General features: G+C 37.9%; 1 protein-coding gene across 2 annotated transcripts in view; it reads right to left on the reverse strand.

Annotated features, from left to right (window-relative positions):
* The window catches only part of dpysl2b (dihydropyrimidinase like 2b), a 53,907-nt gene that overhangs the window by 7,595 nt on the left and 25,633 nt on the right, over positions 1 to 20,679 (reverse strand). For both annotated transcript variants that reach the window (XM_059357964.1, XM_059357965.1), the window contains exons 4-13: positions 18,968 to 19,132; positions 17,997 to 18,058; positions 14,358 to 14,438; positions 13,253 to 13,321; positions 10,128 to 10,248; positions 8,863 to 9,019; positions 8,600 to 8,741; positions 6,586 to 6,756; positions 946 to 1,125; positions 558 to 723 (exon numbers count right to left, since the gene is read on the reverse strand). In XM_059357964.1, coding sequence (XP_059213947.1) covers positions 558 to 723; positions 946 to 1,125; positions 6,586 to 6,756; positions 8,600 to 8,741; positions 8,863 to 9,019; positions 10,128 to 10,248; positions 13,253 to 13,321; positions 14,358 to 14,438; positions 17,997 to 18,058; positions 18,968 to 19,132 — 1,314 coding nt within the window. The remainder of the gene's footprint in view (positions 1 to 557; positions 724 to 945; positions 1,126 to 6,585; positions 6,757 to 8,599; positions 8,742 to 8,862; positions 9,020 to 10,127; positions 10,249 to 13,252; positions 13,322 to 14,357; positions 14,439 to 17,996; positions 18,059 to 18,967; positions 19,133 to 20,679) is intronic.

Genomic DNA, 20,679 nt, shown 5'->3' on the forward strand with positions numbered 1-20,679 from the left:
ATATTGTAGTTTACATCAATCCACTCATTTATTGTTGTTTTGTCTTTCCTTGCTTTCTTTTTTTCCCCAGTTTCTTTTTTTTTTCTTTATTGCCTTTATGCACATTAACAGGCAATTAACATCACAAAGGAAAACAAATCAAAACATCTTGAGATTGGTCTCATCTGTCACACAAATAGCACTGTAAAGGGTATTGCACATATTTTATCTGGTTCTGTATTCCAAAAAAAGGGATATTTTAGATAATAATAATACTAATAATAGTGTATAAGAGTGCTTTTTACACCCCACTAACAACACTCTCTAAAGGTATTTGTCCCGCTTTGCATTTTCAAGTCCATCCAGATCACATAAGTACATGACTTATGTAATTTAGAAACATTTTCCTTTTAAAAACAGTCTCCAGGCCCACATTTATTCTTAGTATTATTTTTGTTACTTTTTTATTGCATATTAGTTTATCTATTATTTTTCATTATTCTTTTTATTTTAGGCAGTTTCCATCCTCCATAATAAATGATTAGTAATAAAGAAAACGGACTAATGTCCTGACTGACCTGATAGGCTGAAGCCAGACTGGTGCAGGTTGCGGACCGGCTGGTTGGGCTGCTTGGCAGGTGAAGTCTTGGCAGAGGAAGCAGGAGTCATGGCTTTAGGGGTGACGGACACCTCGCAGACCGGCCCGTCGTACAGTCCTCTGGGAACGCCCCTCAGCTCAGCCAGCTGCATTTCAAAAGGAAACACAACAGTCATGGCAGTGAAAATGAACAGAAATATTCCATCCACTAACAGGATGCAGGTTATGAGCCAATATCTTACGAGCTGTATCATTAATCATCATTTAAAAAAAATGTTGGGTGTGTTCCTCCAACAACAACAACTACAATCTCACTGGACAAAGTTTGTACAAGTGATGGTTTAATGCAAGTAGTATCAGTATATTACCCTGCTGCGAGCCTTTATCCTCTTGTAGACGTAGTCAGGGAAAGGTTTGCGGGCCACGTAGCGTCCCGAGCCCTCGGTGGTGTGGAGGGTCCCTTCCTCCAGGACGATCTTGCCCTGGCTGATCACCACCAGAGGCCCGCCGCGCACCTCCGTGCCCTCAAAGATGTTGTACTCCACAGTCTGTAGAGGTGAGCAATGATATTAATTAATAGTATGTATATTAATTAATAGTATGAACATATAGCAAGATCTATTTTCTATAGGTGTGACTCATCAGAGGTCCCACAATCTGATTTTATCCCGATACTTGAGTCACGATACGATATTATTGTGATTTTAAGTATTTAGCGATATGGTGAGTATTGTGATTTAACTGTTAAACTCCATTTTGTGTCAACAAAATTAACCCACAGACTGACCAACAAAATATTCAGTTGACAACAACTGCAGCATTTTCTCAAACTTTCCTCAACTTTAAGCTTCACTGTTCTTTACTATCCACCCATTTACTCTGTCATGGGTGGATGTTGTACAAAAAAAAAAACATTTTCTTCCTGTACAGTGATTGTCTTATACATACTTTGCCGTGAAAAAAAGACCATTGAAAGAGAATTGTTGTCACGTGGAGAGCACAGAATTTAATGGTTTGGGTTTTTTTTAACAGGATCTGGTTAATGCAAACAGTTAATTTTTGAGACAAGTATTTTAAGCTCAGAATTGGCAATTTTTCCTGATGGAAATTGTTGTCACAGATGATTTATTCAAGGACAGTCATACATTTGGAAATTTCCCAATATTTTCTGTTTTCACAGTTTCTATGATAAATGGTGACATTTTTGTGATTTAAAAAAAAACAACGTTGTTGGTTGTATGGTTAATTAATCCCCCAGTTGTAGAATATGTGGGGACTCGTCTGTTCACTGTCTGACAACATTTCATGAAGAAAAGCTGAGAAAATTTAGTTTACTTGGATTTATAATTCATCTCAAGAATACATTTCTCTTTCTGACAGCAGTCAAACTCCCTTCTCTTCAACCTTTTATTAGCTGTGCTCCAGAGTGAGAGTGAGAGTTTTGTGTTCAAACAAAGGTCTCCCAAAGAGAAAATTCCATGTCGAATCTGTTGACACATCACAATACATGTACCTTTTCTGACAGACGTGTTTAAACACTGTGGGTGGCAGCACAGCTGGATATCAGCACTGAGTTACAAAAGGAGGATGTTCTGGATTCCCACACAGAAAGCCTAAAACATGGTTTTAAAAATGGATTTTGTAGTTGAAAGGAAATTTCGTCTCTTGGCTGGATTTTTTTGTGAACACGCCAAAAATGTTCTCATTCTACACTATCAGTCCCACCACTGGGCCACTGGGACTGATAGGGTAGAATATTAATGTTTAATTAAGCCTCACTCAAGGACTGATTGGTGTATCTCTTCATCAGGCAACATATGATTAGCTCTGGTTCTTACAAGCAAAACAAGCTGTCAAGTTTTACTCTAACATCATTATGTGCTGTTACTGGTGATGTGCCAATGAAGCCTCATGGACATGGATTTTAGTTAGTTTCTATGGCCACTAGGTGGTGCTATCTGTTCAACAAAAAGCTGAAAAAACACTCAATACTAGTGAAGTGACAACAAAGCTTCGTGAACCATTTTCTTTATTTTCTGAGCCCACTAGATGGCACTCTTTGTTCAACAAAAGGCTGAAATCACCCTCAATTGCCATTGCAAGAGCCTTAATTTTTAAGCCTTTTAACCATCTAGTGGGGTCAAAAAACAAAGCATCATGGAGCTTCGTTTTCACTTCACTATTAAATACCATTACTTGGGACCAGGCGGCAACCTCCTGGTCTGAGCAGGGAGGCAAACCAGGAAGTGCCTTAAGCTGCATTCTACCGAAAATGCCAGCAGAGGGCGCCAAGTGTGGCTGCAAAAACATTTCTGTCTATTCATTTCAATGCAAAATGAGAAAACTTCTCACTTGATTTATTACCTCTGAATTTTTTTTTTAGGACAACACTATGGTCTCAATCGCTAGTAAAAAATCTTCTTCAAGACAATTTGATGTTTCTAGTTCTGTTAATGGCCCCATTTAGAAGAAAAAAGAAGATAAAGAATCATATGATTTGGGGCGTGGCTACCTTTGATTGACAGGTGGCTAACAAGGAGAGCCATCATCAGAAGAGAAGCAGAACAATGTGTATCCACGGCAATGTGTCAATAAAGTTATATTTAACGTTATATAGATATAAAAAAGGACGTTTAGCGGTTTGGTCTCATAACTTTGACTCTTTCACTGTATTTTCACTTAATGACAGTTTATTTGAACATTTTGTTAATTAAATGTCTTGTTCAGCGTTTGGTTGGACTAACAGACACTCCAAGGAGTCGCTGTTCATTTTTCTGAGGTCAGTAACGTACATTTAGGTTTTGTTTTTGCTAGCCAAAACTAACATCTAGTTAATGCTCCAGTTAATGCTAACATGGATTAGCAGCGGCTTTGCTCAGTCAGGACTACATCCATTATTTATATACAGTTCGAGCTTGGGACTCTTTTTTTTTTTTTTTTTTAAAACAAAGAGCGCCATCTACTGGTGTTTTTCCTTCTGATCAGAAATGCAAACTGTTGGCTGGTTGGCATAAAATGCACAGAGCTGAGCGTAAACAGGTGTTAAAACTGCAGACTGCTCTAAAAACCCCAACTGAGAGTTTATTCTAAAAACTCATCTCCAAAGAATGTTCCCAATAATTGGAATATGCGGTTTCCATGACCCGTATCAAATTCAGAATATTGTCACCTTCTGAATAATAGTGGAATTTTAATGTGCATGCAAGCACAGTGAGTAATATTTAGATTGTGTTGTTGGATTCAAAGCAGGCTGAAGTTTCTGCCCGACAGCCGACAGCTGTGCTCCTGTGATATTTTACTGCAGCTGCTTGTACCTCAAACAACCAACCAGATATATATTAAATCATCACAGAAATACCGTCAGAGCAGAGACACAATGACTCATCTTCTGCTGCCGATTTTCCATCATTACACGATGATGTAACCTCGTGCAGAATGCTGCTGCTTTAATTCAGATTTATCAAAAATCTCCCTCAGTGTTTCTCTGGAAACTTGCCAGATGTTGCGATGTTGATGGTTTGTCCAGTTTGTGTTCACATGTGATGCCGCCGTGTCAAATTGGCAGAATGTTTATGGATTAAAGTGCACTTGTGAAAGGAGCTTAACTGATTTAACTCACTCAGAGTTGAAAGCGTTCCCCTCTGGCTTCTAATGCTAATAAAGAGAGCAAAGCTAATCGTTGAGGAGAAAAACAACTGATGTGGCAAAGAGCGGAGGGGCCTCAGTTCTCCGGCCAGAGGAGGAAAAGGAAGGAGAAGTAGCGGGGTCGTCTGAGTGGTTAGGGTGTTTGGGTGTGTGTGTGTGTGTGGACAGGGAGGGTGCTGTGTGACGAATTTGGAAACCGTATGAGTGCTCTCTCCTCAGCTACTGGAGCTGAGGCTGAGGTCATGGTAATCTGGTGGACTCTGAGAGCCTGAAATGAGATCACCGGTAGGCTGGGCTATCCTGTGACACACACACACACACTCATGCATACACACACACACTCATGCATACACACTCCAAATGAGCAGTTTCTCCCATGAACATTAGTCCGTCATTTTTCTGACCAAGCGGAATAAAAAGAAACCAGAGAACATGACGGGCTTAAGTAAACAGATTTCCAAGAACATACACAGCAGTAGTTTCTGTGTCCCTCTTTCACACACTCACACACACACAGATACATACACAGTGATCCGCCTGCTAACAATCAGAAACGATGTGTTCCAGTTTTCTGGCAGATTTTAAGGATGACATCACTCCCTTGACGCTGTGTGAGGCCCACACCCTGTTTAACAGTTACACAGTCAAACAGCAAAAAATGGAATAATAAACCAGTTGTACTGGCTGTCATCGTTCATTATTAATCATTGTCACATTGTAGAATTTCTTAGATGTTGTTTTCTATGAATCTGAGATGCATTGTGATGTAGAATCAATAACATGCAGGGAATAAGTTACAGAATGACTGGAAACTAACAGAGTTCATTAATCATTGAGGGCTTTTAAATCTAAACTGAGGGAACCTTGAGGACGACTCTGTAACATGTATGCTTATTTCATAATCTGTTTGTAAATATAATCATTTTTGCTTTTTTTGTTTGTCATTTTGTGTGTCATTTTGTAACTGTTTTGTACACAATTATGACTATGTGCCAGTTTAAACTCTGATAACGAATAACTCTGCCTTTCACTGCAACTGTTTTTAATGTTTTTTCAAGTGTTTTGTCTTTGCTGTTTGTTCTTCATTGTGTTTTATCTGTACTCTCAACATCATTGTAAATGAGGGGTTGCCCTAAATGATTTCTTGATAAATAAATAAAGGATAAATGAAAAAATCGTGCTGCTGCCAATCTTGGCCAGGTCTCCCTTGAAAAGAGGTTCTTAATCTCAACGGGTTAAATAAAAGTATTAAAAATCATCTAAAAAATTTTAACAAAGTAAAAACACTCTTTTTAATCTGTCTTTAAGTTTGGGCTTCCATGTTAAACACTATGGATTTACTGTTTGCTCTGGGGCTGGTATTGATGGGTTTTGTCTTTCTGTTTCAATGAAGGGAAATCTTAATGCTTCGTCATACAATGATGTTTTAGACAACAGTGTTTTTCCAACTTCCCCACTCTGGCAGCAGTCTGAGGAGGACCCTTTCCTGTTATCGCATAAACAATGGACCGTATGCACAAAGGCAGCTCCATCAAGCCATTTTTGTCCGTCATTGAGTCCTTTGATGGTTGGTTTTTGTTTAACCCTTGAGCATTTGTAGTGGGTTCAGTCTTAAAGTAAAGATATCGAAGGTATCATATGAAACTAGGAAGAAGTCATTGGCACCAACATGTCATGATACCTTGACAGGAAGGGTTCTTAACATCCCCTCCGGCTCTGCAGCTGGGAGAGACTGCTGCAGGAGGACTGTGCTGCTTCGACTCCTTCTTACTCCATAAGTCTCCAATAACAACAGAAAAAGTACGTGGAATTGTTTCCAGTCGCTTTTTTTGAAAAATTGTCGCTAAGGGGGTCTGAAAAGTTGCTAAATATAGCAACAAAGTTGCTAAGTTGGCAACACTATTACAAATGGAGCGTGTTGTTGTGGCGTTAAGTACTATGTCTTATCCTGCTTAGCGCTCACTCGTTATTTATTTAGGCAGCTACATGAAACCTTAATTATGCGTTCGCCCCCTGGTGGTTGGTGGACTACTGGTGTAGAAAGTGCTTGATTAGATATGCAAGAGAGCTGCATTTTAAAATGGAAATATCGCCTAGGATCAGGTTAATTTAATCGTGGCTTGTTGAGTCAATGACCACAATTGTATTTACGTGTGATGATGCTAGTACCTGAAGGAGCCATTTCATTGTAATGAGATCATTTTTTTAACCTTGTTCTCACTGTATAAAATGACCTCTTGGGACTTCTAGGATAATCTGAGCCTCATGAAACTTTATAACCACAAACTGGAGACCTAAAGCATTCAGAGTGTGTGTATGGCTATCTAGGTATATTGCCAGTTAGTCAGTAATATTGTTGGTACCGAGTTGTGGCTCTTAGCGGAGATAATCTTCGTGACGTCCGGGTCCCACAGCACCAGGTCGGCGTCTGAACCCACGGCGATACGACCCTTACGGGGGTACAGGTTGAAGATCTTGGCGGCGTTGGTGCTGGTCACTGCTACAAATTGGTTTTCATCCATCTTACCCGTCACCTGAAATGAATCACAGAGAGCAGAGAGTGAGTGAATTTCCTACTTTCATTTAGGCTCACTTGTCTTGAGCTTCTCTGTGCCGTACTTGTTTATTCGATCATTCCTGTTCAGGACTATTGTGTGTTTATCTATTACATTAATATGCTTATGTGTGTCAATTCTAAAATCCACTTAATGTTTTTATCTAAGAAAATACTCTGCGTCAATCCTCATTTGTTGGTGAATCTCCTTTCAAGAACTACTGAGATCGAAAAAGCCCACAAACGGAGGCACGCACCTGTTCTAACTAGCAATCTAACAGCACCATAAATTACATTCATAACACCACAATAATGAAAAAAAATCTTTTTCAGCACTACTCTATTATTTTATTGCCATTTCTGTCATTGCATGATGTTGCTATAAGCCTCAAGCACGCCTATAATTTTCTTATTATTTTTACGACAGACATTTAAAGCATCATTCAAGAACCTCAAGAGGAGCTTTGAATGTGGAAACATGACATTTGGTAATGTATTGTGTATCCATTAGCATTAAGTCAAAGCGGGGAGAATGCCAACATGTCAGACTAAAACAGACAAATCTATTCAGTTATTTTATGCATAAACATTCAATTCAATTCTATTCTATATCGTGATGGGTATGACAACCCTTTGAAATTACCTTCTTTTTTTTTTGCATAAATTTGTCATGAAAATGTGATCTGATCTGCAAAGAATTCCCAAGTTTATCAAGGTATCCTACAGGATAATGTCAGGGTGGATGTCACCTGAAGCTCAGTAGAGGTTGGGTGATGCAGCAGGACAATGACCCTAAACGTCATTTAGGGAATTAAGTCAGAGCCAGACCTCAATCCAACAGAGACGCTGTGGAATGACCTCAAGAGAGCCGTTCACACCAGACATCCTCAGAATATGAGATAGATTGCAGCCCCAATCCCCTACACCTTAAAAAAAAAATCCAATAAGCTTTTTTATCGCCATATTAAAGGTGGCATGTTTCATCATGCTCAAATGACCAGAACACACATAATAAAATAATCACCATCACAACACTGCACTCTCGCATTTGAATTCATCTGAAACACAGTTTCAATATAATGCAACAAAGTTATGAACAAGCTTCCACTTTTAAGAGCAAAGAGGATGATGACAGGCTCAGAGGCAGAGAGCAGATAAGTTGGGGAAAAAGTTATTTGGAGGTAACACACAACCTCGTCATCATAACACAGGTTCGAAAAATGGAAGAAGATAACTTCTACGCTTCATTTTAAGATGAAGTTCATTTTGAATAGCCTGCATTTATTTATTTATTAATATTACAGTTCTTGATTTTACATTTTACAAAGGAAATGATTATCTAAACGTCTTTATTGTGTGTGGGGGGAAAAAATGTAATTGTGTTATTATCAGACCGCCATTACATTTTTCATCTGGCCCACCCCCTAGCGGCAGTCCGTGCACCCCTGGGGGTCCGCGCACCACACTTTGGGAATCCCTGTGACAGAGGATTGTATCCAGATTTCCTGCCCCTATCGGTGTGGTAACTCAACTCAACTCAACTTTATTTGTAAAGCACTTTAAAAACAACCACAGCCGCAACAAAGTGCTGTACACAAACAAGCAAACAAGAACAATAAAATAAATAAAACAGGAAATAAACACTTAAATAAATAGTTTCATTGCTTTTTAAAAAAACAATTTAAAAAACAATAAATAAAACAAACCCTAAAAACACTAAAACAAGAGCAGAGTCTCATGCGTGGTTGAAAGCCAAGGAATAAAAATAGGTTTTAAGATTAGTTTTTTTAAAAATGGACAGTGAGGAGTCTAACTATACCTACCACACACTTGTCCCAGATGATGGACATCCTCTCTTCGGTACCATTGACTCCTTCAGGAATCAAGGTGAAGTCGTCTTTGCCCACAGCGCGCTGGGCGGTGTTGAAGGGACAGTGTGCACTTCCTGTCACCTGCAGGTCACCACTACAGGTTTAAAAAGAAGCAGAGGTTATTGTGTTTATTTATGAGAAAAACTTACACCAAGTCCACTTTGCCATTTAAGGTATTTTTCACTGTATCTTCAGTTTGAAAGCTTGGATCTCACCAGGAGAGCAGGGAGTTGAGATAGTCTGGCGTGGTGGGGTCGGGGCTCAGAGGAGGGGAGGTGACGTAGGCGGCTGCCTTGGCCCAGTTCTTGCTCCAATAGTGAGAGCCGTCTGTTCCCAGGCTCGCAGTGATTGGCTCTCCGTAGACCACAGTGCCTAAAAAATCCAGCCCCATTATAACACCAGATACCACACTCCTGTTTCATGCATGTCATGTGTAATGTTTGTCTGTGTTACCGTCTCTGTTTACTGTTAAATCTGTTGCATGAATGATTGGAAGTGAACACTTGAAGTCATTTTAAGTAAGTAGGGGTGTTTCAGTCCAAAACCTAAAGAGAATTGTGGCAACCCACAAATGAAGTCAGTGTTAGTGGGGTAGACTGAGGTTTTGTTTCAAGTCTCATCGCTGTGGTTTCTACTGTTGGAGAAGAGACATTCAAACCGAGTGGCTTTGAATTTAAAAGGCACGGTGGGGACATGTTCCAATATCCAGCGACTACTGAATTGTCCCTAGCCATAATTATGATCAAAACATTAAGATATAACCTAGTTTGTCTGTCAGTGTCTCATGCAGAGAGTCCCAAATAACTGAAGAACATATGCACAGCAGACTGGAGGGCTGGAAGATTATTTCTTGATATTATGAGTTTATTTTCATGATTTACAACTTTTTTCTCGTATTGTTGCAACTATTTCCTCAAAATAGTATGACTTCATTCTGGAAATCTAAGAGGACACAGATGTGAGGGGCATGTTTTGAATGTGCAGAATGTTTTGAGTAGAATTCTTGCAGAATATAACCTATTCAAGATTATAAGAATGACATTTGTGCAATGATTTCTAATGTTTTTACACATATTTTAATATTGTATTGCCTCCATGATAATGTATTTTGTAAAGCACCTTGTAACCCTGGTTTTGAAAGGTGCTATAGAAATATAGAAATAAATAAATAAATTTAAAGAGCTTATTCTTCCAATTATGTTCCATTGTATTCTTAGACCTTGAATCGTCACTTGCAGCCTGAATTTTTTGTTTTTTTTGTGTTTTCATGTCCAACATAAATTTCTGCAGAAAAAGCGCAAATTGGTGCATAAACAATTACCATAATGCAAGGAATAAAGTACTTGATGCTTAATGTGTGTGTCCCCTGCCGAATATTGAAATGGAATCTGTGCATGTGATTAAAATAGTGTCAGCCTGTGCAGGAAATCTTGATTTAATTAGCCCAATATGAGATGTAACTGTGTTTTTAGAGCCTCACCCTTCTTCCTGGCCTGGGCGATGACATCAGCAGCACTCTTGCTCATCACCTTGGTGATGTAGAGAGGGCAGTTGGTCTGATTGGCCACGGTCACAGAGCGGTTCACAGCCTCCGCCTCCACCTGGAGAAGAGACAAGGTAACATGTGAGTGATGGAGGTGGGACAATAGAAAGTGACATGTGAACCTCTTTCTTCTTCCACACTCACTGAGAAGGCATACTTCAAACTTTTTTCACAACTGACTGTCCATCATACCAATATAACCAAAAAAGTAAACATTTTCAAATTTCATATAATAAGAAGAGTTGACTGTAGTTAATTATCCACACTAATGCTACCTATAAAAGAAATAAGAAGACTTTGAAAATATTTTGGAAAAGACTTCCATCTCACACCTGCTCACATCTAAAGACAAGTGTTTAGAGTTTTTAGTCTCACACTGAGATTTTAGACAGACTGTGAATCTGGCAGTGTAACTATTTACAAGACTACAATTAGATTCTTTTAGCAGTTTTTTTCCTACCATGCAATGTTTTTCCAATCCTTTGCTTCATATTGGTGGTTGCAGGTCTGCACTAAAAACATTATTTTGCAGTTTCTAGCAAAAATCAGAACAATAGCATGCTTGTGTTTTCTCTGACCACCTTTGCCAACTGACTTTGGAGTGTAGATTTAATGTCAATATTGGGGGACACACACATTAAGTATCAAATACTTTATTCCTTGCATTATGGTAATTTTTATGCACCAGTTTGTGCCTTTTTAAAAAACACAAAATTCAGGCTGTAGGTGACAATTCAAGGTCTAAAAATACAATGGAATATAATTGGAAGAATAACCTCCTTAAATGTGCATGTGGCAGTTATTCACCCTAACCAATCAATCAAAACATTACAAAAAAAGAAACAACCAAAGACTGAACCATATTTTAGTTTAAAATATGACTTTTTAAGACAGTTTAACAATCCACAGGAGCCGTGGCAAACTTTGGAGAGGGTTTGTGAGTGATGACATAAAAGTTAATGGCTTCTCAGACTTATTATAGAGAGGATAAATCATACACAGATTAAATAAAGGGTAAGGAAAATCAGAGAGAGTTGCACAAATCAACATAAAAGATTAAAAAACAAGATATGAATCAGAGCTGTATAAAAGCTAAGGTGGATGTTGTCACCTTTGAACAGAGCTAGGCTAGGCTAGCTGTTTCCAACTGATTCTAGTCTTTGTGCTAAGCTAAGCTAAGCTAACCAGCTGCTGGCTGCTGACCATTGTTCCAGCACACACGACATGAAAGTGATATCAATCTTCTCATCTATCTCTCAGCTGGAAGGCAAGGACTCATTTTTACAAAATGTCAATAAGTTTGCTGCTGCTTTCATTTTTCGTCCTTAAAAATCTGTTTTCCATCCACAGCAACAAAAATAAGGTAAATCACTTAAGAGAACATTGGCACTATATTTTGACAAGTGAGACGACATTTTTGTGACTAACATTAACAAAACGTTCCAGGGACAGAGAACACTGAGCATTCTTCATTCTGACATTAATTTCTTTTGGATCATTTTGATTTTTTTCCTGCTTTTTTGGGGCATTTTGTCCCTTTTCTCTGAAATGTGTGTGAGGTTTTTAATAACCGTTTTATAAATCATATCCTGAGCAGGAACAGTGAGAAATCATTCAATATTTTGCCTAAAAGAAACTACAAGGAGCTTTTAACTGATAATTACATGCTCATTTAAATATGTATGCCTTTATATGACATACATGAGCAAATGAGACCATCAGAAAGAATATCGGCTATTTCTATATAGTCATTCATAAGCCTGCCTCAGTGTCACAGGGTCAGATTCAGATAAAAAGTAAGCAGGTTCTCTAAAATCTCCTCCAGCATGGCCTCCAGCAGCGACCAGGTAGGCATAGAAGAACCAGAACCAGGACTGGGTGGGTCCAGACCGTCAGGCCCTGCTGCAGTAAAATTTGGCGCGTTTTCATTAGGTACTTTTCCCTCTAGTGAGCCACTATGGGTGTGGCACCCAAGATCCACCCAACTTCACCGGTTAGCGGTTCAGGTAGCGGTAGCAGCTACTGACTATTCGACGCTGATTGGATACGGTTGAGTCGGCGATTTTGTGCATGTGTGATTCATTTGCAGACTGGTGCAAACTGGACGCTGAAGGGTTAACAGCTCCTGCTCTGCTGACTGCAGCTGGGAGAGACTGCAGCGGGAGGACTGGGCCGCTTGTGAGTGCTTTGGGACGGCGCCCGCTACTCACTAAGAAGAGTAGGAACGAGTCTCCAAAAGCCTCTAATAACACCCAGGCGGCAACCTCCGGGTCTGAGCAGGGAGGCAAACCAGGAAGTGCCTTAAGCTGCATTCTACCAAAAATTCCAGCAGGGGGCGCTAAGTGTGACTGCAAAAACATTTTGTTCCATTCATTTCAGTGCAAAATGAGAAAACTTCTCACTTGATTTATTACCTCAGAAAACAAAACCTCAAAAACAGACGACGCCAAACACAAAACAACATAAAAGTTCCTTGTATCTGCTTGAACTTAGCAGAAGCGTGTAATCGCCATAGGAGATAGGAGAACGTTTTTTATTCCCTCGATATTTGTTATCAAATGCCTCCAAAAGATAAAAGAAAGCAAATTTTCAAAATAAGTTTTCTTGTGTGTCTTCTGAAGATTTTGTCCTTGCCTTAGGCAATAGATAAGTAGAAGAAAAAGGTCATTTTAGAAGAGAAAAACAGAAGTTTAAGCAATAAACACAGCTGCCGTAAGTCATGCTTCATCTTTCACTCTCTGCTTTGTTCCCACATCTGGATGCTCATGAGTAACCATGGTGATTTATGGAAAGGATGTGCTCTTATCTGTAGGTTCTCATATGAAACATATGATGGTGAGACTGAAGAGGATGTTTAAGGATTCGCCACGGCTGCAACGTAAAACTGTCAAACAACGTAACGTGAACAGCTGTGAAGGTTGGAAAGGTCAAACCCTCTTGTAGCTGGAAAACGACTTCTGCAAATTCAACTCAGACATGAACTCACTTCTCAAAGTTAAACCAGCTTTTCACACCAAAACCCAGACAGTTTAGTCAGTCAGTGTGTGTGTGCAGGGTTTTACCTCCTCAGGACGGCTCAACACGTGTCCCTCAGGCCCACTGATGCCCTGCTCCAGGATCCTCTGCTGCTCCTGAACACAAAACACACAAACCAACAATGGAAATGAGGGATGTTGTTGTTGTTGAGTCATTTCCAGTGCATGCATGTTCCACATGACCAGACTGTAAAATATAGATAACGTGCAGTAAACATCTGTACCGTTGCTGTCAGATCTTTTACAGTTTTTACATTCAATTTAAACATTTTCCTATAAAAAAAGTTGCCAATGTTGCCAAAAAACATATTATTTTACATAGACTTCAATTAAGCAATTGGATCAACCTGTAGAAAAAAAAAAATCAATAATATCCCATTATTTTAATTTACAGATTACAACTATTATTTTGTGCTTAATATTGATATATTATAATTATAATAAAATTGATAATTTACTGTAATATTGGTATGTTATATTTATGATATTAATAATTTACTATAACATTGGTATATTATACTTATAATATTAATAATTTACTGTAATATTGGTATATTGTATTTATAATATTAATAATCTACTGTAATATTGGTATAGAATATTTATAATATGGATAAGTTACTGTAATACTGGTATGTTATATTATATTATATATAATATTGGTATATTATAATATAATAACATTGATAATTTACTGTAATACTAGTATACTATATTTACAATATTAATAATTTACTTTAATATTGGTATATGATATTTATAATATTAATAATTTACTGTAATATTGGTATATTATAATTATAATAATATTGATAATTTACTGTAATAATGGTATATTATAATTATAATAACATTGATAATTTACTGTAATAATGGTATATTATAATTATAATAATATTGATAATTTAATGTATTTTTATGACATTTGCACTGTAAAAAAAACTGTAAAAGTAAATTAGTAAAATAAAATAAAAATGTAAAGTGCCTCGGCAGTGAACCTGTCGATGGAAACACTCAAAGCTTCGGGCTTCGTTTTCTATTTGATGCCAGATTTAAAGCAGCATCCAGCTGAAAATTCATGAGCCACTTAATGTCACAGCTTTGGTTCTTCTACTGGAGTAAAACATCGTACCTCAGCTACGATGTCTCCGTTCTCAGCGTGCACCTGGGCGATGGCTCCCAGGTCGCGGATCACACTGAACACCTCGTACACCTGCAGCAAGAAGAAGACAGGTATGATCTCTGATGTACAAATAGAATGTCATGAGAATGTTCATAAGAAGAAAAGCATTAAAAATATATTAAAAATGTTTTTTTAAATCAATGTAATTTAATACTATTGTATTTTCCATGTAGGTCTTTCTAATGTACATAAAAAATAAAATAAAATGCTATTTTTTAAAATGCAAAACGAGTGAATTATCCTCATTGAATCATGATCTGTGAGAGGTAACAGCACTAAATATTGAAATGGTTAGTAATGGAGTTAATGATGAAATATAAACATTGTTTATTGGGTGTTTTTAGTTTCTGACACTTTTGGATTATTAAACATCCCCCGGGGTCAAATCGACCCATGAACATTATTGCAGATCCTGCCAAATGAACATAACAGGAGGGTTAAATATAATAACTTCGAGTCAGACTAAACTTTAATGACTTGGACTCGAGCCATCTTAGTGTCTTGTAACCTATTAGTTTGTGCTTAATATTGGTATATTATAATTACATTAGATATATTAGTCCTGACTTGTCTTGGTAATTTGGATGGGGGACACTACAGTCCTAATAGTATATTTGAAAGAATTAATGAATGAATGAATGAATGCTTTATTTCAATTTTTTTTAAATGAAAAAAATAAAATCATGTTTTTACAAAAGAATCCATCAGACAGCAACCAAAAAAGGAATAGGCTGAAGCCCCAAGGCTTATTTTTGCATATCCTGGATCATCTTACATTAACTGAACAATTCACATTGTTACAAAACACATGATAGCTTAAACTGAAAAATCAAATTCTATCAAATTTCATTGTAACCCTTGATAATTTTAGACTTTAAAGTCTTCTTGAAAACTAACATAGAATTACACTTTATCTTTATTTCATCATTTAGTCCATAATTCCATAATTTTACACCCAAAACTGACATACATCTGTACTTGAGATTAGTTCTGACTTTGTGATTTTCAAACATTAGCAACTCTTACAATATCACCACCAAAAATGATGTAAAATCAACCAGACAATAAGCATAAACTCAGTGACTCAGCACAGTTTGTGGTCAGCTGACACCTGGATTTTCACACCATATGTGGTTTCTCACTCTTATTGTTTATTAAGCCGCAGCATAACTTCACAGACTGAAGGAGAAATGACGTGTCGAGTGAGTCATCACCTCCCGATGGCAAACATAAAACAATAAAGAGCCGTCAAAGTTTGACATGAGAGAGAAAATACTCAAGTCATTCCTCACACAGGTGCGAAGAAGAAAACACAGACGTGTTTCAAAGCTGATTTCAATCTGGGATTACTTCATTAGAAACCATGAGTCAGAAAGAGACTTGGACAGAGATGTAGCATTCATTGTCCAGTCAGTCTCCCAAAGGAAACACACAGAGGATAAATATGACGAGTCGCCAAGACAAACTGACTCGCACTGTAACTCTCACTGTAGGGCCAAAATCAAGATTGTGATATGACTTCTATGATATTATAAAATCAGAGTTATTGTTGGCTACCACTCACTTCCTCAGTGTGTAAGAAAAATATCTGAAATCCTTTTTTCTTTTCTTTTTTACCATAATTGCTGTTCTGGCTGAGCTGTCAGTCTGGATGAAAGTAAACAAGTTGTGATTTATTTGTTCCAACTATTGCTCCCACAGTAAACATCATGTTTGTGGACTGCATGCTGTCGCGTCTCATATTTCATGAAACACTGATGACCATTAGCCTGACTGCAATTCATACAGATTGAATTTGGTTTCATGTGCAGCAGCAAGTTTCATGTTAAATGGTTTAATTAGATTTAGTGTGGCAGAGGCTGCATCTCAATAAGGCCAATCTGTGTCACTGTCAACTGGAGAAAACAGTAGAGCAACATGCCAGACTCCCCCCAGCTTTTATCCAAATCCAGGGCTTCAGCTAGATTCATGTAGTAGCAATGACCGCCGCTACTTCAGAATAGATTGTTTGGCCTCTCACGATAATCAATATATCGACTTATTGTTCAATAAACAAAAATGGACGCGATAGTTTTTTCCGGACTCGATAAATTGTCGTTTACATGCGTGTTTGTTTGCATAAGTCATCAAGAACATTCAGTCAAAGAAAGAATTAGCGTACTTGAAGCTAAGTTTTACAACGGCCGTAGTTGTACAATTACAGAAAGTTGAGTGTTATAAATGAATCAGTTCCAGCCTGATGCCACCACGGCAGTGTGGGAATATTTTGGATTCAAACCAGATGAACACAGAGAGCCCGCTAACATCAACCAGCCGGTATGTCAAATCTGTATGAAGATAGTCGCAACAAAAAGTGGTTAAAGTCCATTTAAAAGACAACCATCCATCCAATTTCTCCAGCTGGGGACAGAAAACATGGCGGAGCTGCGGGACACAATATAAACGCGACAGCACAAAATCGCGTGTGCTTACAGATAGCGTTACTCTTTTTATAGTGAAAGAAATGCAGCCATTCAACACTGTGGAGAAACCAGCGTTTAGAGAAATGCTGCAGATTTTTGACAGGCAGGACGAAGTGCCTAAAATAACGTATATTTCTCAAACAGCCATTCCAGCATTTCAATGCCAATGTTCAATATTCTTGAGAATTAAAAGTTAATTGGTCTTAAAAAGGAAGTACTTGAATTATTATGTTCTAATATCATTATATCAGCGGCATGAAAAATAAAAACAACATCAACAATACTATCGTTTATCGTCATAGTTTCTGGGAAAATATATTATCCTAAAAAATGTGTTATCATCATTGTTATATATATATATATATATATATATATGTTATAACAACTGTAAGAGCATGAGCACTCCATTAGCATTACTTCAGTTTCTGAGTGAGGTTAGACTGCCTGGTAGAGCTAATGCTAGCTAACGATACTGGAAGAGAACGAAGCACACTGCGGCCAGTCAGTCAGCCTCCTCTTGTTTTCCCGGTGCATGTATTTACTAAGCGTTACGTGTTAGACCCGCCTTCAAAATAAAAGCAAACAAATGTAGCTTTCAAAATAAGAGCACATGGATGTGTTAGCAGAGTCCACCACATAATTTACAAGAAGACTGTCAAAATATGAAGAACCCTTATTCTCCTTTACAATAATTAATTAAAATATGCAATGATCAAGATGGAATAGTGGCATTAGAATCTGCAAGAGGCCACCAAATTTAGGCTTTTAGGGCAAAAAAGTTCTCCAGGGGGATCATGCCCCTGGACCCCCCTACTTTGTTTGGGTTCCCCCATCAAAGTCTCAGAAAATCCTGTGGAAAAAAAACACTGGTTCTACAGCTTGTTTTGCAGTCGAGTGTCATTTTTTATACTTTATAAATTGCTGATTGATATTTACACGCACCCTTTACTGCTGCTGAAAAGAATCCTAGAGGAAACACTGAAATCTGAAATATTATTTTGATTTTGTATTTATCCTCTCTAGAAATGCTGCAACCAAGTGAGAAAATGCATCACAGTCTTCAGCTTCTCAGCGATGCATTGCATGACAAAGAATGAAGTGACAAGGTTAAGAAATGAAGTCCCACCTGAGCGTCAGTAAGCTGGAAAACATCCTTATAAGCCAGGTAGACCAGGAAAGAGTTGACACCTGAAAACACAAGATGACAGTGTGAAAACCACTAGGGGAAAGCAACAGAGAACAGAAAACAGAGTCTCTTAAAACCCTCCTGCCCACCAAGAGTAGGAGTAGGGTTAGACCAAGACAATATTGTGAGATGAATTGATGTATTTAAGGTTAGCCAAATGGTAAAGATCATTTTTAGGGAGTACAGGGGCATAAAAAATGGAAGACTTCTATTTCTAGAGAGAGGAAATATATTTTCTGTGTTTTTTCTTCCTCTTTGCCTTGAGTTTGAGTCGCAGCACTTAGGAAGCCTTTCTGCTGTAAATAGCACTCAGTCTTGTTGGTTACAGTGGCCATCAGGCATAGCATGTTTTTTCTCTATTTTTTTTCCATTTATATGTGTTTACCAGTGGTGGAAAAAATATTCAGATCCTTTACCTAAGTAAAAGTACTAATACCACACTTGTTAGCACAAGTAACAAGCAAAATTCAAAACACCTGGAGCTGCAAGAGTTAATAACCTTATTGGGACTGAGATGGATAAGGCAAAGGAAATAAAGGCAAAATGTATTGTGACCTTTTTGAATCTTGCACGCAACAAATATCCCATTACAAAAAGACCCTAAAACTAACACTAAAACTAAGCATTTTCAAAAAAATAAAACTAATAAAAACTACTAAACTCACTCTAAAATCTCATTCAAACTAACAGAATTTGAAAACAAAACATAAAATTAAAGCTAATGAAAAATCCAAAACTATTATAACCTTGGTCTGACTCGAGTTCAAATGCAAGTTTTAAAGTGTTTATATGTTGTTGTTTTTTAGACTTTGAAACTTTGAAAGGGGTCAATTGTCAATCCCGTCATGAGTTTGTGTGAATGTGGAATAGCTGCATATGGATCTTATGAGACGTGTTGGCTGTGGTCGTACCGTGATCCTTCACCAGCGCCTCCATGTCCTCCTGGATGCCTTTGTGCCACTCTGTGATGTCGACGTGCAGCGAGTAGTCGCAGCAGGACTTGCTGTCGGCCCATTCACGCCACTGCTCGAAGGCCGACATGAGGCTGACGCCGGGCTCCGGGATCACATGGTCGACTGGAAACACACAGAGAAATCATCAGACACATTGACTGAGAAACTGTTATGATACCATGTGTTAGTCAGGATTTTGATGTTGTATCGAGACCAAATTGAGACAGCCTGTTCTGTCCTACAAAGTCTAACTGCACTAACATACATTTTTGGTTGAAATTGAGTTATAACTAAAAATGAACTCTCGATGTCTGTTTTATCTTGTGACAAAGTTTTAGGTTTCAATTTAGCTTTATTTCAGAAAAATGATTATATAAAAATTGCAGTAACTACAAAATCCAACTCAAAACCAAAGCACACACCACAGTCTGATCTGATATATACAGTGTTTCCCCTACATTCATTCAGCAGCAGTGCACCACCGCTGCTGAATTATGTGTGCCACTGCTGAAATTTCACATGATCATTAATATCAAAGCGCCACTAATGATTTCTGCGCCACACAATGTTATTTTCGACTTGTTTTGAGTCATCAACGAGTGCATCAGATCCTGTCGAACCCTCTTAGGACATCAACGTAAAAGATAACGTTCAAGCTTATACACGGTCTATATAGCGAGTAGCGCAGGTAATGTAACGTAACATCAACGTAACAGCGTAGCTCCTTAGGGTAGTGAGTGGCAGTGTTGCCAGCTTATCGACTTTTCAGCCCCCCCTAGGGACTATCTTTCAAAAAAGCGACTAGCGACAAATCTAGCGACTTTTTCTGGTGTTACTGGAGACTTTCGAAGACTCGTTCTTACTCTTCTTAACGTTAACAAGAGTAAGAACGAGTCAAAGCAGCCCAGTCCTCCCGCAGCAGTCTCTCCCAGCTGCAGTCACAGAGCCAGAGGGGATGTTAACCCCTTAGCGTCCAGTCTGCAAATCGCGCATGCGCGAAGTCGCCGCTGGCTGGTTTACAGTCAGTGTCTCTTTATGGTCACTTTATCCGGTCCCGAGGCCGGATTAAGGAGGAGGGTTGAAATTGTGACAGAAGACAGTGATCTTGCAGTTCTTAACATATTTAGGGGTTTTTTTACTCACTTTTTGTATGAAACACTGATATATATATATGTGTGTGTGTGTGTGTGTGTGTGTGTGTGTGAATTTAAACATAAAACCAAAGCAAACTGCAGTAACTTCACTTTGACTGTGATACAGTGTAGCCTTGTATCTCTTCATTGTGTCGAATAGTGAAGACAAGAATAATAGAAATTATAAGTTTATTTGATAGGGAAATTATTATCTAGATTGTGATGAAGTAAAAAAGTGAGATAAAATTATGTTAAGACTAAAATATAACATTACTCTATAATATTAACTCTAAAATACACAAATCTTTAAAAAAAAGAGTTGTTAAACACTTTTAAATACATTTATAACAAAATCAATTTGAGAATGTTTATTCACTGAAAAACTAAATATAAAAGCTGAAAGAAGACAACAACATTGTAGTTACTCCACTCTGTTTTTCTTTACTATTAGAACCTTTTACTGCAGTAGCAACGTTTTGGGGACAAAGTTCAAATAAATCGTCATGATTTTTTAGCATAAAAATGACATCATCAATA

This window comes from Centropristis striata, chromosome 19, assembly GCF_030273125.1.
Source record: "Centropristis striata isolate RG_2023a ecotype Rhode Island chromosome 19, C.striata_1.0, whole genome shotgun sequence".
In the NCBI taxonomy this organism is placed as follows: Eukaryota; Metazoa; Chordata; class Actinopteri; order Perciformes; family Serranidae; genus Centropristis; species Centropristis striata.